General features: G+C 40.5%; 1 protein-coding gene across 1 annotated transcript in view; it reads right to left on the reverse strand.

Moving 5' to 3' along the window:
- Positions 1 to 2802: 2802 nt before the first annotated feature.
- The window catches only part of MANBA (mannosidase beta), a 121745-nt gene continuing 100609 nt past the window's right edge, over positions 2803 to 23938 (reverse strand). Inside the window, exons 14-17 of the mRNA XM_090266350.1 lie at positions 13015 to 13159; positions 9935 to 10077; positions 8823 to 9080; positions 2803 to 3704 (exon numbers count right to left, since the gene is read on the reverse strand). Coding sequence (XP_090122476.1) covers positions 3480 to 3704; positions 8823 to 9080; positions 9935 to 10077; positions 13015 to 13159 — 771 coding nt within the window. The 3' untranslated portion in view covers positions 2803 to 3479. The remainder of the gene's footprint in view (positions 3705 to 8822; positions 9081 to 9934; positions 10078 to 13014; positions 13160 to 23938) is intronic.

Below are 23938 nucleotides of genomic sequence, written 5' to 3' on the forward strand. Positions count from 1 at the left end.
CACCACACTGCCCTCTCAAAGGCCAGCTCTGTCTGCTCTCCAAGCCCATGGCTTTATCCATTTAAGTGTTTCTAATTATAAAATTAGAATACCTGACTATGCGTGGATTAAACAAATACTGGCTCTGTTTAAATAAAATTACAAGAATATCAGAGATAGATGGGTCTAGATTTTACATGGAATCTTCCATTTTTTAAATGTAAGCAATAATTCAACATTTTTTTTGAAGCCTTTATTTATTTTTAGAGAGAGGGGGAGGAAAGGAGGGAGAAAGGAGAAGAACAGCGATGTGCCCGATTGCCTCTCACATGCCCTGCAACCTATTTCCCAGGCGTTCTCAGTCACTTGGTGTCACTGTCACCCTTCTCACTTGCTCACTGCAGAGCATGTTATGAAAGAAGCTGGAGCTCAATGAATCCTGTGTAAAGGCTGAGACCTGCCCTAAGGGGTTAAGCTGTGTTACTGCTGCAAACACTTCTTTCACGGCAGGATTCAGTAACCCCTGTCTACAGAGATAGGAAGAGGTAGTTACAACACCTGACAGAACCACGCCACGCCCTCGTCTCTGCAAAGCCATCATCCACCGTTTGGCCCCTATGCCAGGGCTCCTAGATGTCTCTGCAAATTCGCCCACACCCAGCTCAGAGCCCTGCCTAGCTCCCTAGTCGGTCTTGTGCTTTTCCTTCCTTATACATTCATTACAGCAAAGGTCTTTCACAACTCCTCACGTGAAAAAAAAATTACTTTTTATCCTAAACTTGCAAAAAAATGTCCCAAAGTGTTGAAACAGATGGCTTGATCTGTCACATTAAACTTACAGTATTTGTCACCCGATAAAATGGCCTTACTTGTTTACTCGCTTATTGTCTGTCTTCCCACACAACGAACAGTCCATGAGAAGAGAGACTTTTTTCCATTGCAATATCCCCAGTGACGCAACAATGCCTGCTCAGAGTGGCCCTCTCTGCTTGGTAAAGGAATGAATACATTCTTAAGTTAAACAGCCTTTATAGTCAAAATATAAATGTGTCTGGACACTGGTTTTGTCTGTGACTTTACGGTTTTGTACAGCATCATGCTGGTTCATATCCTCTGAAAAGTCAATTAGAAAACAATAATCCCCCACTGGCTTGGAAATAATACTAAATACCTTTTCTGCATAACCCTTCTCATTTTACTGAATTGATAAGATTGCATTCACAGTGAAAGTAAACTCTAGGAATATTTTTAAATGCTTTGAACTTCCCACGCAAACAATGCCTACCTTTTTTCTCTCTAAATCTCACCAAGTTGAGGAATAAGTTTCATATCTGAGAGCCAGAGGAAGCCCAAGAGAATATTCCTTCTGTCTTTAGGAATGCTTGGGAAACAAACCCTTATTTCTCTGCACTCTAGTTCCCTTTCATTACAACAGAGGACAAAACCTTCCTGCTTATTTTCCAAGTGACTTCCCATGCTTTGAAAACCTCTCATAATAAAAAGTCACATAAGAGAAAAAAATAAGAGTTACAGTGAATGTGAATGAGAAAATTACCATTTTTATTGTTCTCTTGGGTCTAAAATAAGATGTAATCCTGAAAACTGACCTCTCTTCTCTCACTCCGGAAAGTGCTTTGCAACCAGTGCTGCAGAAGGACCTGATCCCATTCTTTCCTATGTTAACATAACTGCTAACAGAAATGTCTTCTCAGAAACCCAAAGCCAAGATTAAGTACATCAGACTTCATTCCAGTAAATGCAACAAAATAAACCTATTAAAATGGTAGCTATGGCTAACCACAGAGCCACATAAGAACTGTGGAAGAACATTCTGGATGTTACTATTCCCCTACAGTAATGTATATACAGCACATCTTTCTCCCTTTTACAAACTGTTGCCAGCATATACTTATGCCCATTCATTAATTTATTCTTCCTTTAAAAATTCATTCTTCTCACCCTGGCTGGGTGGCTCAGTTGTTTGGAACGTAGTCCCATACACCAGAAGTTTGCGGGTTCAGACCTAGGACAAGGTCACACTCCAGGGGGTGCTTCCATTTACAGAGCCCTCTCTAAGAGCCAGCACTGAGCCAAGCCCTTCAGCTAAATGTTTAACTTATTCTTCAAAACAAACTTACAAAGTGAGTATTAATTATTTCCGTTTTACCATGAAAAAACTAAACATAGAAGTTAAATAACTTGATCAAGGTCACAGAGCTATAAAGGGCAGAATTGTGATGTAAATTCTGGCCAAACATCTTCAAAGCCTCACAGGGTGCCTGGCATAGAATATTCTCTAATTTTTGGAGAAAAGTATCCTCCTGTCCCCCAGCAACAGTTTGATAAAACAGGATTTTCAAAAGTGACAAGAAAATGATATTAAATTTATCAACTAAGGATCTTCTGAGTTACATCTCTAAGTATATTATAAGGTATGTGTATGTGTGTGTGTGTGTATAAATTCAACACATAAAATGAAGAAACTCTTAGATACTGAATAAAAGGCCTCGCTTATCTGCATTTCTTTTCTTTTTAGTTACTGAAACATGCCTCAAACTTCTCAGTTTTAAAACCAAAACTATGACCTAATTTTGAAGCCAGACTCTCATTGCTGTTCCTTTCTGTAACCAACTCCATAATTCTCCCCATAGAAAACCCCTCATACCTCTTGGTCAGAGTCTTCAAATGTTCCCAGTTTCTTAACTAGAATAAAAACTTGACCAGAGCTAATGGAAATTAATGCCCAGCACAGTATTGGGTATAACTGAATGTTTATGGAATGACCAAATAAGCCACAGATGAAATGTCGACTTGTCGATGCAATTTATGTAAATTTTAATTTCTGATATGATTTCAAATGTACAGAAAGCTGCAAATACAGTACAAAAAATTCCTACACACCTTTACTCAAATTGGTACTTATTAACATTTTGCCCCATTTGTCTTATTATCGGTGTAATTTTATGAACATGATCGTTCATAGTAATTTCACAGTCTCTTATAATTAATCAATATAGGTAAAATGATTTAAAGCCAAGCTAAAAAGAATGCCACTTTGCTGCCAGGGTCAAAAGTCTGAATCCAATTCCTTTGAATTGAAAAGCTAATGGGGTTGAACCAATCTGAAGCCCTGTGGTCACGTTCCTGGGGTTCCCCGAGCGGCGTAACCGTGTGGACCTCCTTTTCTGGGTAGGGGGAAGCAGTTGGGTTATAACTGGTTCGTGTAGTGGTCAGGCTGTGAGGGGAAGCCCTAAAAAACACCATCCTGGCACAGACCACAAAACACCCAGCAGAGGCGCGCTGGCGAACGCCCCAGGAAACAGCCATCGCAGAGCGAAGCCATACCCGCTCCGCATGGAGGGATAAATCGGGTGTGTGATGCAGGCACACCCGCCTCCAGCTTCTTCAGCTCCTCTCTGGTTGCCTGCAGCTCCGGTTGCCAGGCGGTATCTTAAAAATGCTTTCTTCTGGTGTCCACTTAAAGTTTAACCTGGATTCCCTCAGTAAATATCAGTCAAGGAGGTCACATGAAAAGATCGCTCCAATTCACTCTTGCTAGTGGGCCTCCAAGGGTAAAATAATATAGTCCGCGTCTTCTCAGTCATAAGGAAGCCATTGTCACTGAATCTCCCTGGGACACTCCCTACATCCAACCAAACAAAGGGGGCGACAGCCGAGGTTTCCAAATCAAAAACAAATGTGTCCTCTTGCTGAGAGATGATGGCCTGAAAGAAAAAGATCATGAAGTGAAGGGTGATGAAAGAGCTTTCTGTCCCATATTCAATGCCTATCAGAACGTGTACATGGGCCTAACAAAGTGTGTTTCCTACAACTTCGGTGCTGCAACTGCTAAAGTCATATATTCCATGCACTGTCATATACAAAAAAAATACATGGAAATTGTTTAAGGCTGTGGGAAATTACCAAACTGTAATCTCAAACCAAGTGCAGAAGTATGTAGTCTCCTATTATTAAAGAGAATATTTCACACGAAGCTCAAAGCTTTCTAACTTCTATAGTTTTTCTCAGAGTATCAAGAGAGGGACATTTTTGCATAACTGCTGGGACGGTGGATGACTTTCTGGGGACACAGTTGGAGCCAGCTGCAGAGCACAACCATGGGGCTCACTTCCTAGTCCTCTGAAAAGATCCAGAAATCTATACCGCAGCCTGCCAGGCACTTACAAAGCATTGGAGCTTTCTCTTTTTTATTACATAGTACCGGAAAGTCACATCATGAGCACTTTTCAGAAGTCTGAACCCCACACAGTACCAGCAAAGGAAAGCGCAGTTTAAATCTTACCATGAATTACCAGATCAGCACATGCACGGAGTGAGGCGAAGCTCAGCCATCGAGAGTGGGGGTTTACAAGACTCTCTTAAGAGAATATGGATTGGTTTTCAAAGCTCTGCGTTTCTCACGAAACACAAATCCTCAGCACAGATACATGCCACAGAATAGGTCTGATGTTACAAGTTATGTGTGGCATAAAGAATGTCGAAAGAAAATATTTACTTTGTATAATTTTAGCCTCACTTGTTTGATCACAATTCAGTTCTGTGCTATAAAACAAGGAAGCAAACCTACTTTGGTTGAAGCAGAAAAGAAAATTACGTAGCTCTCAGAGGGTAAGAGATTCAGGCTTGAAGCTGGATGTCAAATTCCCACATCAGTCACCCAGCTGTTCTGGTTAAGACCATCAAGCAGTTGTGTCACACAGTTCACATGGCTGACCCTGGGAAGCCCACAAGGAGGCCAAGGAGGCCCTGGCCCCTGCTGCACCGGGGCCAAGGCCAAAGAGACTCTGGTACCTGCTTGTTCTTGTTGCCTTCTTCCAGTTGGAAATCTCATTTCTGGGCATCTGACTGCAGAGCCCAGGGCTCAAGCTTGTACCCTGGCTTCGGGGAGGCAGGGAAAACTAATTTCTGGCATCCACCTTGGGACAGGATGCCTAAGTGCCTGGCCTATGTTAAACCTGTAATAAATGTTTTATTGCTATTATTGTTGTTGTTGTTGTTATCATATTCTTTTAGGAAGGGTAAGTCTCACTGAAATACAAATGAGGTAGGGAAAATAAAGAAGTCCTACTTTTCTCTCATCCCAAATTATCCCAAGGTAATGAAGGATGAGCAAAGAAAAGAGGGAAAAAATGGTTTCAAAATATTAAATCTAGTCTGCTACATAGCTTTTTTTTCCTTCTGGAAACTATACTATAAATATAATGTCATTTCCTTCCTATCTGTTCTATATCAGTTGTAACAGATAATTTAATTTCATTATTAACTGGAAAAGAAGATATGTTTTCAAATCAAGTATTGAGTTTTTATATGATTACTTCTAAAGTAAATGTAAAAATCCTCTCACTTGAACCTTCTCAATGACATAAAGGGTAAAACAAATTTAAAAATTCACCAAAACTAGAGAATGAACCTTTCTAGAAAAATATTTTTCAATCACTATGTGTAGGAGGAAAAGGAAGAAAAGGTGTTCAATCAACTGAACAGATTCCAAATTCTCCAGCTGTATAATTTTTATAACACATCTTGATCATCCCATTTTTTCTTGGCAATCACAAAGAAATTTGGTAGTTAAGCTACTTTGTAGCAATAAATTAAAGAGAGTAGGGTAAGAATTTAAAAGATTAATAGACTCCACTTAAAATTTCAAAAGTAAAGTGCTTCGACTGGGCTCTGATTCTTCCTTGGACATGTTACTTGAGTGTTACTCAGTTCTCTAGACTCACTTGCTCACTTGTAAACAGAGATGATAATGTGGATTTAAAAGAGGGGGTCTGCTTTGGGGTTGATTAACACGTGGAAGTTCTGGGAGAGTGGTACAGTGCACACAGAAGCTCTACACCCTGTCCTCACATCTTCCCCTGTGCATCTCTTCCATCTGGCTGTTCCTGAGTTACATTCTTTTATAATAAATTGATTATCTATTTTTGTTTTGAGATACAGGTATGGTTTTGAATTATTTTAAAGAAATAATAACAGACTTCCAATAAAGATGGAAGCATAGGTAAACACACCTCCTTGTGCAAACACAGAAAGAATTACAACTAGACCTCAAAACAAATAACGCTCAGAACCATCAGAAAATTGAGCTATATGGAAGTCCAACAACCGAAGATTTAAAGAAGCCACATTCATCCAGACAGGTAGAAGGAGCGGAGATGTGGAGATGGGTGGAGAGGGGCAGAGACATGGTGTGGTGCGGAGAGGTGGCGGCTGTGGAAAAGGTGGTCCCACATTCATGTGTGGTGCATAAAAATTAGGAAGGATACCTTGGGAGCGAGTGATCCCAGCCCCAAGCCAGACTCACAGCTCAGGGTTCCAGTACCAAGATGATAAATCCCCATAACTTCTGGCTTTAAAAACCAGTGAGGGTTGGAACAGTGGAAGAAACTCTCATATTTTTAGGAGACTCCGCTTAAAGCGCTTACACAGACTTAAAATATATGCAGATGCAACCCCGCTGGGATTCAGCACTAGGGCAACAGCTGGAAGGGTACCAGTTGCAAAGGGCAAGTACCAGACAAACCTCCAGAAGCCAGGCAGCAGCACAGTCCCCTCTCTGAAATCCCCACCCCCTGCAACAGAACCACAAAGCAATGAAGTTGGTTTCCCCACCCTGGCGATTACCTAAGGCTCCTTCCCACACAATTTACAGGTACCTTTTCTATAATGGGCCATGCTACTGAGATAGGAAGTCAAAGCAGTTCTACCTAATATATAGAAACAAACAAAGGGAGGCTGCCAAATTGAGGAGGCAAAGAAATATGGCCCAAATGAAAGAACAGAACAACCCCCCCCCAAAGAACTAAATGAAATGGAGATAGCCATTCTATCAGATGCAGAGTTCAAAACACTGGTGATCAGGATGCTCAAAGAACTCATTGAGTGCGGCAACAAAATAAAAGAGACCCAGAAAGAAATAAAGGTTACACTATGGGAAATAAAGAAAAATCTACAGGGAAACAATAGTGGAGTGAATGAAGCTTGGATTCAAATCAATGATTTGAAACTCAAGGAAGAAATAGCATTCAACCAGAACAACAAGAAGAAAAAAGAATTCAAAACAAAACAAAACAAACAAACAAACAACAACAACAACAACAAAAAACGAGGATAGTATAAGGTGCCTCTAGGACATCTCCAAATATGCAAACATCCAAATCATAGGGAGAAGAGAAAGAGCAAAAAAATTGAAAACTTATCTGAAAAAATAATGAAAGGAAACTTCCCTAATTTGGTGAAGGAAATAGACATACAAGTCCAGGAAGCACAGAGAGTCCCAAACAAGTTGGACTCAAACAGGCCCACACCAAGACACATCATAATAAAAATGCAAACATTAAAGATAAAGAGAGAAACTTAAAAGTAGCAAGAGAAAGCAATTAGTTACCTTCAGGAGAATTTCCGTAAGACTGTCAACTGATTTCTCAAAAGAAAGTTTGCAGGTAAGTAGGGACTGGCAAGAAGTATTCAAAGTGATGAAAAGTAATGACCTACAACTAAGATTACTCTATCCAGCAAAGCTATCATTTAGAATGGAAGGGCAGATAAAGTGCTTCCCAGACAAGGTAAAAGCTAAAGGATCTCTTCATCATCACCAAGCCATTATTATATGAAATGTTAAAGGGACTTATTTAAGAAAAAAGATCAAAACTATGAACATTAAAATGGCAACAAATTCACAACTATCAACAACTGAATTAAAAAAACAAAAAGCAAACAATTAGAATAGGAACAGAATCATAGATATGAAGATCATTTGGAGGGTTATCAGCTGGGAGGGAGAAGGTGGAGAAAAGGGAAAAAAGATACAAGGATTAAGAAGCATAATTGGTAGGAACATAGTAGACAGGGGGAAGTTAAGAACAGTAGAGAAAAAGGAGAAGCCAAAGAACTTACATGCATGGCCCACGGACATAAACTAAAATGGGGGGGATTGCTGGAGGGAATGGGGTTACCAGACGGAGGGGGACAAAGGGGGAAAATTGGGCACTTGTAATAGTGTAGTCAATAAAATATATTAAAAAAAGAAAAAATGGGGGGTTCTATGAAAAGTAACCTCACAAGGTGATCTGATTATAAATTCTTAACTGGGCAGGTCATGGTGGGTAGCCAAGCCCGAGGCATATAACTTCTTTATTAAAAGGTTTATCCTTGCCTTAAGTAAGGTCTGTCCAATGTTGCTGTGCATCTAGGTTAACATACCTCTCAAACACCATTACTACTAGCACTGGAAGAGGGTTAACCCTCAAGACAGTACATAATCTTGTTAAGCATCCTATAATCTGATCCCTGGGTTGCTTCCTCCCACCTCCAAGGGATCTTCCTACATTCCCTCCTTAATTTCAAACGGATAAAAGAAGCTGCAAAACTGTTATTCTCCAGAGCATTTGAGATCTTGCTCCCCGGCACATGCCATCAGTTTGACTCAAAGAAACTCATGAAAATTCTCTACAGGTGTGACTATTTCTTAGGTCAAAAATAATACTTCAGGGTTGATACACTCAGTCTCTAGGACAGAGTCCAGAGCCCAGCAGCAGGGGGTCAGTACTGATGATCCTGATGCTTCTCCCTCCACTGCACGAGCCCCATGAGGGAGGGTGATGGGGCAGCAAGAGTAGCAGGAACCAACAATGTTAACAAATACTTAACTATAAATAAAAATCATTTGGCCTTTGCTTCCAGTGGGAAGGAGCCCATATTCCTCAGACCTGGGGTAAACTCAGTTCCAAGGGAAAATTTTGCAAAAAGCAAGATGCAGTGTGCGTGCCCAGAAGCAGAGCAGCTCCACAGGGCCACAGTGACCCCGGCCGGCAGGTGCTTACAGTGATGTGTGCCTTGCGGAGCCCCACGGCCTCCTTCAGCGAGGACAGGAAGTGATAGTTGGTGGGGCTTGAGAGCTGGCTGTGGGCTGACAGGTAGAAGGAAACCACACAGCTTTGGCGTGTACATTTCCCACATCTCCGCAGCAGTTTGGAAACCTGCTCCTCATAGAGGAGAACGGCCTCCCCCGCTTTCATCACGAAAGGCTGAGTCCCATGAGAGCACAGAGGCTTCAGCGAACTCCACGCGTGGACTCTCACCTGCGGAGAAACCAGACAGAACAAAAACAGACATTCTTGGGCTACTATTTTTTTAGACAAATAGTAATAGTAATTGATTAAAGTCAGAATAGCAGGACTGTAAGAGACTATGAAACCCGGGGTTTAACTTCAGCTCCACCAAGTACTAGTTGTGTAACAAGCAAGTTACTCAGGTTCTCAAAGTCTCCGTTTCTTCCTTTGTAACACGAGAAGAGTAACAGTACCAACTTCACAGGCTGTTGTGAGATTAAATAAAAGAATCTATGAAGGGCACAGTCCCCGAGGCATTGTGATTATTCCATAAACATGATCTATGCTCACTGTCCTCCAAACTGTAGCCACCCAAGACCTGAGTTTCCACCCTCTCTTTTTACCTAGCATTGTTTTTGATCCAACTTTTATTTTTCCATGTATGTATTCTGAATAATTTTACTGATTTCCACTCTAACATGCCATCTTAAAACAGTTTCTTTTTAATCAAGTTTAGGCTATTTCCTGCTTTCCATGATTATAAATAGCCATTCTTTTAAGTGGTACTTTACAGTTTATAATTCACTTTCATTTAATTCTTTTATTCACTGCCCATAGAAAGCCTTTACGAAGATAGGCCAGTATCATTTTACAGATAAGGAAATTGAATCACCAAGACATGAAGGCTTAATTAAGGTCACAGAATAAATGGCAGTTTTACCCCGAATACAGGTATTTTGACTACAAGGACATCCCACTTTCTGTTACAGGCACTAGAAATATTTTTATACAAATTAATTTCTCTTTTCCCAAAAGAAATAGAACCAAATAATTTTTAAAAATCTGAAATTCTCTGTCACAGAGAGAAAATCCAAGTAACTTACAGTGAGGGTCACGTTGCAGCCCGAGTGAAGGTCAGATACTCCATAGATGAAAAACACGCCTTTATCCTCAAAAGCCACGGGCAACAGTGAGGCAAAGAAATGGCGAGCGAAGTAATGGAGCATTTTCCACTTTCCCCCATACTCTAAAAATAGGGAAGTTAGGAGACAGGCAGGGTCAAACCATCCGAGTCCTTGTTCACACAGTCCAGCTGGGTGTGGCTTGTCATGATTCTAGGGACTGAGCATGGAAGGGAGACACAGCAGTGTTGGGAACCCACGTTTGTGGAGCGCTCTGAGCAGCTGGGATGTGACCTCGTGTTAGCCTCTGGTTTGGGCGAGGCGCACATTAACATCTCGCTTTTCAAGTGAGGAAATGGAGGCTCAAGCAGTTAAGTCAAACAAGCCACGGGCAGTATTTTGGGCCCAGACGTACTCCTAGCTATCACTTTCTCACATGCACTTCTGCTTCCGTGAGCTCACTGCACCACACTGCTCTTTACTATGTTCACATGAAGAAGGAAGTCAGGAGCACTGGCAGTGAACACCTGTTACAACTATTAATTTTCAAGAATGATTTAGAACTCAAAGTCTCCTTTTCCTACAGGCACAAATCCTTTGAAACAAAACCACCACCATCACCAATATGACTACAAGTCCAGACTGGGGGAGAACACCCCAACCAATGACAATTAATGACAGTTCCTCAGACACAATTACAAGTTGTCAAGAACCTGTAGAATTCTGTGCCCCGTTGGCAAGCCTAGTACACTATAACCACAAATTTAAAAATGTCTCAACATCCCTCTGTTTCAGAGAGAAGATCCTTCCCCACAAGGCACTACATCTCCAAACAACCTCCAAGAGAGAGACAGAGATTCCAAAATTCACAGTGCAAGCTGTTGAGATGGGGCAATGTGGTTGTGAAGTTCAGACAGAACTAATTTCTTTGGGTTTTGCAAAGTTTCAACTCTTAGCATTTCAGTCCCATCTCTTAGTAATTCCCCTTAAAAATGAGGGGAGACAGTGGCGAGCCTTTTCCTCTTAGATCTATAAAATGAACTGGGAGTTATATTTGGCAAGTATTTCTCAGAAATGGAAGGTAGCTCAGACCTGAGGTAACCTACAGACTTTCAGGTGTGAAATCCATTACCGGGGAGAGACTCCTAGTGCGCGGTTCCAGTGATCAAGGCCACACACAAACACACTCAAGAGAGCAGCAACTGAGCAGAAGGTCTCACGGATACACACCCTAGTTACTAGTCCAGTGACGAAGTCTGGATATCAACGTAACACTGCATAACCGGCCAAAAATGCTATGTGATTTCCGGCTTTGTCATTTGCTCTGTAACTATTCAAGTTTATGAGCCAAGCAAACTGCCCAGTGCACTCTTGTATTTGCAAAATTATAACTACAAACAAGACTAATTAAAAAAATAAATATATAAGACTCTATAGATTTTATGTAGCTACTGATCCCTTTAAAGTATCACCATGTCACCCAGACCGGTGCGGCTCAGTTGGGTGGGCATCACCCCACAGAGTGAAAGGCTGCCAGTTCAATTCCTGGTCCAGAACACATGCCTCGGTTGCAGGTTCAGTCCCAGGTCTAGGTGTGCACGAGAGGCAACCGATCGATGTTTCTCTCTCACATCAATATTTCTCACCCTCTCTTTCTCCCTCCTTTCCCCTCTGTCTTAACATAAAAGAATCCAATTGTAAAAAATAAAGTATCCCCTGTCAGATGATAAGAGGTAACACACACCTCCCCCACCCCCACCTGAACATTAGCACCAGATTTATTGAGCCAACTAAGCAGAATTAAACGGAGGCTCCAAGGCTGCCCAGAGCAGAAGCAATACAGCGTAACTTGTCACAGAATCTCCCTGGCACCTGTTTTCTCTAACAGGTACAAGGAAGTGGCATCCCTCCCCTTGGAAGCATTGTCCTACTAGAGTTTAGAAAACAGACAAATTTTTGCTTTGCCATCAGACTTTAGTACTTGAGTTCACCCATCTTCTCTGAAGAATTCATTCAAATAATCTGCATTCAGACATTTAAGGGAAAATTTACAGAAACTATGCTCTCCCATTTCATGAGCCAAACTCTGCATCCCAGGTCCAGAACTTCATCCACAGACAGAAAACTCAGGGTCAGTCTCCAAGTGTCTCTGAACAATATCTCTTTGTCCAGTATTGGATGTTTCAGAAAGCTATTCCCCCATGGTCTAACTGTGATTCTCATTCTATACCCTTTTATCTGGTTGGTGTTGATAGATAGGTTGACCAGAGAAACTTGATCAAAACTCCAATTCCCGTCAGGCGGGGACCAGGCACTAATCAAAGCCTGTGGTGAACAGATTTTAGATTTGCATCCACAGCACATTTAAAAGCCTCACCCAGCAACATGGCCTTTTTGCTTTATGGCTTTGCCTCATTATTGAGCCAAAACTTTTGCTTCTGTTAACTGAAATTTGCTTCAAACCACCTCGGGTGAAGGCCAAAGATCATCATTACTCCTTAAGTTTTAACGTACCAAAATAGAAAAATTCAAACTACAAGTGCCATGCCAAGTCACCTCACCTGCTGCTAATTGAACTGGTTCATTTGAGAACAGTCCCCACTTGGACTTCTGACTCTACTACCTTCCCCTAAGAGATAAATGGGGCAAAATAAAGGTGACCTCATGGACTTAAAGGGGAACCAGGGAAAAGGACACTTTATCACTTAGCAGGGCCAACCTTCCACATGGTTGAATTCTCCTAAACAAAAGAAGGGATGTTTAAGTAAATGCTCCTTTTGCCCTGAAAAGGCCTCTGAAATAAATTCAAATCTTAGCAATTATTATAAGGCACGAGGTTGAGATCTCCGCGCATGAACCTGTCCCCTTCCCTAGCCTGCTTCTGTGACCGCACAGCACAGACCTCATAACGAGGCTGCCTCTAAGGGTCCTGGAGAGACTGCGAAGGTGGAGGTTGGGAGCCCAGCTGCTGGAAAACTGCCTCCCCTCAGCCTCGGTGTTGCCTCAGTGCCTCTCCCCACAGGTATTGCTTTCTCTCACACACACAATGTTGAAACACTCACCTAGAGAGGCCCAGGAAGGAGCTTGCCAGATGTCATTCAACTGCCAATACAGTGCCCCCATGGTGTGCCCTTCCCCGTCCACTATCTCACTGCGACTGCGGCGGTAGAATTCAGTTTCTGTTTTGACACACTGGGCCTGCATCACCTGATGCAGGGGAAAACATGAAAACACAGGTATTATTGTTTGATGGATGCTATCCAGATCTGAGGAAGTTATAGGCTTGAGGTGTTTTTTTGTTTTTTTAAGCAAATTGGATAAATCATGGAATTTGATTAGCATTATATATACCACTATTATACTCTCCCCTTGGCATGAGAGAAGCTGTTACCTGTAAATGCTGGTTTGTTTGGGAGGCTTGGCATTTGGTTTATTATAACAATTGGGTAATCAAGGGAACGGGACTACAGAAAAGCTCTTTACTCGTGACAGTGTAGGCAATGATGGAAAACGAAGATTTATTCCAGAGCAAATGCTATATGTAGTGAAATGGTAAGTTTTATGCAGTGATGGGCTTTACTAATGTTTTTAGAAGTATTTTTAAAAACAGCTTTATTAGAAAAAAAATTATGTAGGAAAGATAACTTTATTATGAGTCTGATCCTGCCCCCTTTTTTTCTAGTCAAGCAATTGTTTTTATATAATGACTTCTGTGAATGTAAAATTTCTCATGAATGTGATTCCTTCATTATAGCAGAATAGATGGTATATTGCAGCAATGAGACAAGTTCTTGTTTAAAAGGCAATAAAAGACTTCATGCCATTCATGCAGGACCCTTAATGACTGTTATTATCATGGAAAAATCAGTCTCTTGTATTGCTGCTGTTACTGACACTGTGGGTATCTCATGCTTTGAGCTTGGGGTTGTAGTGAGGAAAGGCTGATGAATGCAAGCTCATTAGCAAAGGTCACCAATGAGAACCTGGGAAGACAGTAAGAGCTGCGACGATTCCTCAGGCAGAGAAAAGGATGGCCTTAGAGGACGGCCTGGACTTTCACAGAGGAAGAAAAAGAAGGCTGCACACATGGCCACTAGGAGACTGAGCCCAGATGCCTTCCTGTGAAGCTGGAAAAGCTCAGATAAAGGTAGAGCGATGAAGGCTGGCTGTGAAGAGGTCATAGATGAAGTTACAACTTACATGAGGCAGAGCCATAAAATCCCAGTAAGGTAAAGCAAGGTGAAGTCATAGTCATCCAACAAATATTTAATAAGCACCTACAGTACGTGTTACAAGCCAGCAACAGTTAGCCCTTCTCCCAGCCACCCTCCTGGAGCTTATTGGCTTGGGCAGAGGACAGGTCTTAATCCAAGAATCACACAAATAAATGTAAACTTTAAACAGCAGTAAGCACTAAGAAGGAGAGGCGTGCAATGTTAGGAGCTTGCATGTTAGGGTACATGGGTATAGCTGACGGGTGAGGATTGGCCTTAATGAAGAGGAGAGAGGAAAAGAGGGCAGGACCTTGCAGCCAGAGAGGACATGTGGCGAGAGAATGCTCAGGTGAAGCATTGCCGGAAGGCCAAGGTGGCGGGGACACAGACCTGGGAGCCCTGGGAGAGACGCTGCTGACATGCAGGGGCCAGACCCAGGCTTTTCCGTGCACCCTAAAGGTGACTGGAAATCACAGAAAGCTTTTAAGCTAAAGGGTGAAGTGACCAGATTTGTATTTCTGAAAGACAATTCTGACTACTGAAAGGTGAATAGATTGCAGGGGGCCAGAACGGACTTAGGGAGACCATTTAGACAGCTAATAAAATCTTCCAAGCAAGAGATGATCTTAGCTGTGAGCAAATAAAGAAATGCTCTTCTCATTCAGGAACCAGACCAGTGGGACCACAGCAAGGACCACAGGCAAATTCGCTCTAAAGAAAGAATGTCGGGAGTAGGGTTAGGGGGCTGGGTGAGAGAGATGGAGGGACTGAGCAAGAAACAGAAAAAGCTCATGGACACAGACACTAGTGCAGTGATAGTTGGGGGAGATGGGGGAGGGCAAAGGAAGGAGTGATGGAAGGAGGCTTGACTTGGGGTGGTAAACACACAATACAGTGCCCAGATGATGTGTTGTGGAATTGTGTACCTAAAACTTGTATAATTTTGTTAAACAATGTCACCCCAATAAATTCAACAAAAAGAAAAGAAAGAATTTCACACACAAAGCAGCATTGGGGCCAACTCAAAATGACCATAAGATGCAGTCTGGCCCTGATTGGTGTGGCTCAGTGGGTTTGGGTGTCAGCCCACAAAGTGAAAGGTCACTGGTTCAATTCCCGGTCAGGGCACATGCCTGGGTTGTGGGCCAAGTCCCCTGTTGGGGGTGTGAGAAATGCAACTGATAGATGTTTCTCACACATCGATGTTCCTCAATCTCTCTCCCTCCCTTCCCTTCTCTCTAAAAATAAGTAAATAAAATATTTTATAAGAAGAGGTGTCCAAATACATCAGTCTAAATCTAAAGAAATGCAATAGAAAAAAAACAAACAAGCATAAGAACTTTGAATTTATGTCAGTCAAACTAATTTTCAGTTAGAATCAGGTTGTTACAGAAAGGGGGGGTGTCCAAAAACCCCGAGAGCTTGCAGCTGGGGGATGGGGAGAAGGAAGCAGCTTTCAGGATGCCTTCACATGCCTGAGGCTGGTGGCTAGTGTCTTTGTTATGCAAATGGTTTAATGCATCCAAGGCCCTGGGGACCATGCTGACTGCATCACAGGACACAGTCAGGGATTTAAAAATAAGCAGCAGACATTTTAATGGGACTGACCATGCGGTTTTGAAAAGGAAGGTTCTCCATGCAGATTAGAAAGGAGGGGACTGACCATGTGGCTTTGAATAGGAGAGAACAACTTGTGGCTTGGAGAAGGGGGAATACCTTTGTGGTTTTGGAAAGGAAAGGCTGAGAGTCCACGCGGTTTTGGATTGAAAGCTGGCGGGCACCATAACACAGACAAGACCTCCCCCAATCAGAATTGAATGATTGGCAGCTACCTGTAAAGCTGAACTGTGTCTAGGAAGTAGGGAAACAGTATCTCTGACTTTTCTAAAACTAGCCTGGTTTGGTAGGGGGAGGCAGAAATATGTGTTTGTGGGTGTTTTAAAGAACATAAGACTTAACGGCAGAAATCTGCAAATGATCTAAATCTATATATTAAATAAACAATTCTTTTTCTTTTCACTAAACTCTGGTATTGAGAGTTATAATTCTGGCGGTGGGAAATCGGGCCCCTAACTAAACAGCCTATGGGCTCTGTTTCAATTGGAGAGCCCAGGGATTCTATAACAGGATCTCTAGTCAAGTTCCTTGTGAAAATACCAGTCTTGTCTGAACTGAGGAAAGAGACTGCTCTACTTCTAGGCCTGAATTGCTGGGCACAGAGAAATTAAGTCCCTTGAGTAAGCATTCACAGATATGTTGAGTTATTGTGCAAAACCAGTGTTGGGGAACAACTTCTAGAAAGCTCAGCGATGATGAAGCCGCCAAGAAGTAAACTCTCAGTAGAAAGTGATACGAAGGCAGCAACAACCCTCATCAGTCCATGCCCACTAGAGAGTTTAACCTCTATTAAGCATAGAAAGTAACCTTCTTGTTTGCTTCAAAGAGCTGATAAATCTTAACTCATTTAAATCACCCTCAGCCTCCAAAGAATGCCCCCACCCACCAAGCTAAAACTGGACTGTGGACACAAAATCAAGTCCCTGCCCCCATTGCCCATACACGTGAGGCCCAGCAAGACAAGAAATCTCTGCTGTCATCCTGAGATTCCTGCAAAATCAGCCATTGCTTTATGGGCTGTGTGAGAAGAGAAAGACCGAGGATATCCTCATCACACTAATGAATAACAACAGGGGGACAGGGATTCCGGTCACCCCCAGACATTTCAGGAGCTGCTGGCCCAGAACAGGCCAAGCAGAAACATCAGATGGACACTGCACTCTGGGTGGAGGCCACATTCTGGAAACCCCAGGATGCACTCTGGGCCATTCCTGATACACTGCAGAAGCTAAAGAACCTGCAACATTCTGACATTACTCCCAAGGACTTGCCTTAGCCCCTACTCAGGAATGGCATAAAAGAAGGAATCGCACTCAAGAAGTTTGAGACTGGAATCACTTTCCTTGGATTCATATTTATAAAGTAGGGTGAATAAGAAAAATCTAAAACACACAGAACTCTGAGGTAGGAACAATATATCAGCATAGAAGAGAAGAGGAAATCAAGTAATCTCTTTCAGGTAAAAATAAACACTTTCAGGATACAGCTACAATTATTGAAATAGTCAAACTCATGCTTAGTTAGATCAAATCCAAAGGACAACCAGATATTTCACAGATGTTCTTCATAGAGGTGACCTGACTTTTCTTTTTTCTTCATGATGAATTTAAGCTTTTTTTCAGGAAAAAAATATCTAATGAGCATCAAATTATTTACATCACTCCAAATTCTTTACATCACTCTGAATTCTTTTCCAATTTTGCTAACAGGTGTTGTAACTCATTTACATTTATAATTTTGTATTCTACTCTCAATTTTCATAAGTGCACTTTTCCAAGCACTGGCACACTTTATATACTTCTGTGCTTTAAATGGTTACATACAATAGTTATATCATAATCAAATAATCCTTTACATTTTTTAATTTAAAGGTTTTTGTAATGTAAGCAGAACTCCTAACCCTGGGTAGCAATGAAAGGAAAAGAATAGTAGGCAAGCTCTAACCAGTAGCCTATCACACCTTAACTTAGTGTGACAGGGGAAGCCAAGAATCTTGAGTACTCTGGGCTCTACATGGTGTGGTACACTTGACACACAGATGGTGCTATGCCCCAGTGGGTGCCTGTCAGGACTAATGAATGACGTGTTTGTTCATAAAAATGCAGAAGGCCACTGCCCACTTATTATTCTCAAAAGGAAGTTATACAATCCCACATCTCTGGATTCTCTCTGGAACTGCCTCTTTCCCTTTAAAAACTGTACCTGTATTTATTCACTAACGCACACTTTCCTAAAGAGGGCAATCTTTACATATTAAAAAGATTGCTTAGACATTCCCAAGGCTACTCAGTCCCACTGTTAGCAGACAAATTTTAGTTTCAAAAATACGTCTATATTCAGCAGCTTGCCTGATTACACTTATGAAATCAGTTTCCTTAGAGAAACAGATGGTATGGCAAAAAGAAATTGGACCAGGACACCAAGACCTAAGGCTCTAATTCCAGCTCTGCACTGTGATGGATATTTCTAGTTGTCTACAAAAACCCATTCTCCCCTTCCTCCTGAGTGATCGTTGCAACTGGACTACATGTTCCAGAATCACACCTGCTACCCTTGGAACTAGGAGTAGCCATGTGGCTAAGTTTTCCTGACAGATGTGATTTATATCCTTTATTTACTTAAAGTTATCCTGATAATAAGAATCTTCCAATAAAGCCATTTTCTAAACTGAGATATAATTCACACCATACAAATAACCATTTGAGTTTACAATTCATTGTTTCTTCTTATTAAATGTATTGAGGTGACATTAGTTAATAAAATTATGTACAAGGTCTGTCCAGAAAAAGTCCAGCCATTTTTAATATAATGAGAATGGTGTGCATGACATCAATGTAACCTGGCAGCCAAGGAGAGTGGGCTGGAATGCACATGCATGAACAATGATGACTTCACTGTACTAGTCAGTGGGGGTGGTAGACACTATTGAGTGAGCATGTGTACCGTGTGGCTGTTGCATTCAAAATGACTGAATGAGTAGAACAAGGAAACTGCATGAGATTTTGCGTTAAGCTTGAACATTCCTCTGAGGTCACTACTCAAATGATTCAGGCCACAGCTATGGGCAACTGGGGATTGGCAGCTTCATCACAACAACATGACCGCTCAGACATCACACCATGTGCAGGGTTTTCAGGCAAAACATCAAATCACCCAGGTACTCAGCCCCCCTACAACCCAGATCTGGTGCCCTGTGACTTCTGACTTTTCCCAAAACTAAAATCACCTTTGAAAGGGAAGAGATTTTAGACTGTCGATGAGATTCAGAAAAATACGATGGAGCAGCTGATGGTGATTGGGAGAAGTGTGTGAGGTCCCAAGGCGACTACTTTGAAGGGGACTGAGGCATCATTGTCCTATGTACAACGTTTCTTGTATCTTGTATCTTCTTCAATAAATGTCTATTTTTCATATTACAGAGCTGCATACCTTCTGGAAAGGCTTCGTAGGTTTCAAGTGTATGGTTCTATGACACATCATCTGTATATTGCATTGTGTGCCCACCACCCAAAGTCAAATCTCCTTCCATCACCATATATTTGACCCTCTTTACCCTTTACTACCCTCCATCTTCCTTTCCCTCTGGTAACCACCTTACTGGTGTCTGTGTCTATGAGTTTCTCTTTGTTTGCCTTGTTCGCTCATTTGCTGCTTTCAGTTTTATATCCCATATGAGTGAAATTATAGTTTTTTTTCTGACTTATTTCACTTAGCATAATATTCTCAAGATCTATCCATGTTGCAAATGGCAGTATTTCATCTTTTCTTATGGCTGAATAGTATTCCCTTATATACAGGTACTACATTTTCTTTATCCAATCATCTATCGAAGGACACTTTGGTTATTTCCATGTCTTGGCCTTAGTACAGTTACAGGTTGTACACCACCTAATTCTAGCATATTTTCAACACCCCCAAAAGAATCACTGTACTGGTTAACAGTCACTCCTCCTCGCTTCTTCTCTGCTTCTGGCAACCACTCATCTACTTTTTTTCTATGGATTTGCCTATTTCATAGAAGTGCAATGATGCAATATGTGGCCTTTTGTGACTGGCCTCCTTCACTTAGCATAATGTTCTCAAGGTTCATCCATGGTACAGCATGTATCAGTATTTTATTCCTTTTTACTGCTGAAGAATATGTCATTGTATGGATATACCACTTTTGTTTATCCACTCATCAGCTAATGTATCTTTGGACTGTTTAAACTTTTTGGCTATTATGCAAAATGCTACTGTGAATATTTGTGCACAGGTTTTTGTTTTCTTTTTTTTGTCAACACATGTTTTCCATTTTCTTGAATATATTTCTAAGAACAGAATTTCTGGGTCCTGTGATAAGTCTATACTTAACTCTTTGAAAAACTCTTCTACAGCAGTTGTACTATTTTATACTCCCACCAGCAAAATGAGTGGTCCAATTTCTCCACACCCTTACTGTGATGTTTAACTTTATGTGTCAACTTGATTGAATTAAAGAATGTCCAAATAGTTAGTAAAATTTTATTTCTGGGTGTGTCTTTGAGGATGTCCCTGGTGATTTGGTAGACTGGTAAAGAAAATCCATCCTCACCAGTGTGGGTGAGCATCATCCAATCAGTTGAGGGCCTAAATAGAACAAAAAGGTACAGGAAAGGCAAATGCTCTCTCTCTTCTTGAATTGGAATGTCCATCTTCTCCAGCTCTTGGACATTGGAGCTCCTGGTTCTCAAGCCTTCAGACCCAGGACTTACACAGTGGCCCCACAGTTCTCAGGCCTTCAGGTTCACACTGAATGATACCACTGGCTTTCCTGGTTTTCTGTATTACAGATACCAGACTGTATGACTTCTCAGCATCCATAACCATTTGAGCCAATTCCTATAATAAATCTATTTGTACGTATGTACACACACACACATTTATATATTTTTTTCTTCTTTTTAATTACAGATTCTGGATACCACTATCTAGGTATCTCACTGTGGTTTTGATTTGCATTTCCTTAGTTACTGACATTGAGCATTTTTCATATACTTATTGGTCATTTTCTTTTTTTTTTAAATCACTTATTTGTTTGCTTATTTTATTTTTAGAGAGAGGGGAAAGGAGAAAGAGGAGAGAAACATCACTGTGTGGTCGCCTCTCACTCATGCCCCCAACTGGGGACCCAACGTGCAACCTAGTGATGTGCCCTGACTGGGAATCAAACCAGAGACACTTAGCTTGCAGGCCAACACTCAATCCACTGAGCCACAGTAGCCAGGGCTCTTACTGGTAATTTTCTTTGGAGAAATATCTATTCAAATCTTTTACCTATTTTGAATTGAGTTGTTTTTTTTATTATTGAGTTGCAAGAGTTTTTAAATATATTTTGGACATTATAGCCTTTTTAAATACTTGAAAAAATGTTCCCCCATTCTTTGGATTATCTTTTCACTTTTGTGATAGTGTCCTTTGATAAACAGAACTTTTTAATTTTGATGAAGTCCATTTTATCTGTTTTTTTCTTTACTTGGTTGTTCTTGAAGTGTCATATCTAAGAAACCATTTCTAACCAAAATTCACAAAGATTTACATCAATTTTTTTTCTATGAGTTTGATAGTTTTAGCTCTTACATGTAGATCTCTGATCATTTTTATGAGAATTTTTGAATATGGGGTGAGGTAAGGGTCCAAATTCATTCTTCTACATGTAGATATCCAGTTGTTCAAGCACCAAAACACTATTCTTACTTTATTGTCTTGATGCCCTTGTAGAAAACCAACTCAGCAAAGATGTGTTTATATTTATGGACTCTCAATTCTATTCAATCAATGTGTTTGGCCTTATGTCAGTACCACACTATCTTGATTACAGTAGCTTTGTATAAGTTTTGAAAGCAGGAAGTGGAAGAACAAATTAATTCTTTTTCAAGATTGTTTTGACGATTCTGCATGCTTGCATTTTCATATGAATTTCAGGATCACTTTGCCTATTTCTCCAAAATGGTAGTAAAAAATTTGATAGGGACTGTGTTGAATTTGTGACTCAATTTGTGGAGTCCTGCCATCTTAACAATATTAGGTCTTCCAATCTATGAGCACACGATGTCTTTCCATTTCTTTAATTTCCTTCAACAATGTTTTGTAGTTTTCAGTATGTATTTCTTGCATCACTTTGGTTAAATATATTCCACAGTATTTTTATTCTTTTGAATACTATTATAAATGGTATTGTCTATTAAATTTCATTTTCAAATTGGTCATTGTTTAAAATATAATTGATATTTGCATATTGATCTTATATCCCACAAAGTTGCTGAATCAATTTATTAGCTCTGATAGGTTTTTAGGCTGATTTTTTTTAATGGTTTTCTATATATAAAGTCATGTCATCTGCAAAGAGATAGTTTTACTTCTTCTTTTCCAATATGGATTCCTTTTATTTCATTTTCTTGCCCAGTTGTCCTGGCTAGAATCTCAAGTACAATTTTGAATAGAAGTGGCAAGAGCAGGCATCCCTGTCTTGTTCTTTATCTTATGGAGGAAGCTTTCTGTCTTCACCATTAAATATCATATTAGCTATCATATTTAATGGTACTCTTAGAAGACACTCTTCTTCAGGTTGAGGAAGCTCCCTTTATTTCTAGTTTGTTGAATGTTTTTTTATTATAAAAGTGCATTGAATTTTGTTTAATGCTTTTTCCTCATCTATTTAGGTTATTTTTCCTTTATTCTATTAACATGGTGTTTGACTTTCATATGTTGAGCCAATGTTATGTTCCTGGGATAAATCCCAGTTGACTACGGTATATAATTTTTTTATATGCTGCTAGTTTTGGATTGCTAGTATTTTGCTGAAGATTTTTTCTGTCTATATTCATATGTGCTATGACCTATAGTTTGTTTTCCTCGATATGTCTTTGTCTGATTTTTGGTATCAGGATAATAACAGCTTTAAAAAATAAATTAGAAAGTGATTTCTGCTCTTCTATTTTTTGGAAGAGTTTGTGAGGGATTGATGTTAATTTTTATGTTTTTTAGAATTCACTAGTAAAGCCATCTTTGTAAAGGGAAGTTTTTTATTTTAGTACTGACTCAATCTCTTCACTTGTTTTAGGTTTACTCAGATATTCTATTTCTTCTTGAGTCAGTTTGCATAGTTTGTGTCATTCTAGAAATTTGTCTATTTCCTCTAGGTTATGTGACTTATTGTCATACAATTATATATAGTATTCCTTTATTGCCTTTTTATCTCTGTAAGGTCAATAGTAATGTTTCCTTTTTCTTTCCTGATTTAATAATCTGAGCCTTCTCCCTCTCTCTTTTTTTCTTGGCCAGTCTAGCTACTGGTTTTTCAATTTTGCTAATCTTTTCAAAGAACTAACTTTTGATTTTGTTGATTTTCTTTATTATTCCAATGAGGCCCTTTTCAATGTGCCAAATTTCTGATGTCTGCTTTACTTAAGTGATGAAAATAGATATTATCCTTCAACTAAATATCTCAGTAGTTATGGAATTTCCCTATCACAATTTTGATGGCATTTAATACTATAGTTCAAAAAGTAGAAACCTGCTCCATTTATTGCCCTGATAACTTGGGCAAAACCCTTAGCCTTTCTGGGCCTCTGTTTCTTCACATATAAAATGGAAACAGTAACACAGATGTCTGGAAATGTTATTAGAATTCATGAGCAGGTATAAAAAGCACCTCATGGCCCTGGGCCAGGCATTTAGTAGACATCCAAAGAATGCTGATTGTCTGCCTATTAAATTACATGATGCATATAAATACAATATACTAGTATGTAATAGTCTATGTTAGTAATCTCACCTTCATTCCCCTCCTTTACTCACCCTATTCCCTCCTAAAAGCTCAGCATGACCTTGATCTTCCATCACATCACAGTGCTGTTTATCAAACAAAAAGCTATTCCAGGGTTGCTGCTGTCATCAATACCTGGGCCCTCTGCAGCACAGCCTGCCTTTTCTTCTTATTTCTTGTGATCAAGTTACTTGCAACATGGGGACATAAAATGGACCTCTAAAGAGGAAGAATAAATGAGAGCAGAAGAGGGGCTGTAAGCTATGGGGCTAGCCAAGACTGTCACTAGCCCGGCTTCCTCTCTAAGTGCCTCGTAAGAGGCCATTCTGGCAGACTAAGTCACTTAACAGTTAGTTTACATGTGTCAGT

The sequence above is a fragment of the Furipterus horrens genome, unplaced genomic scaffold (genome assembly GCF_987537825.1).
Source record: "Furipterus horrens unplaced genomic scaffold, mFurHor1.1.pri manual_scaffold_2, whole genome shotgun sequence".
NCBI classification, from domain to species: Eukaryota; Metazoa; Chordata; class Mammalia; order Chiroptera; family Furipteridae; genus Furipterus; species Furipterus horrens.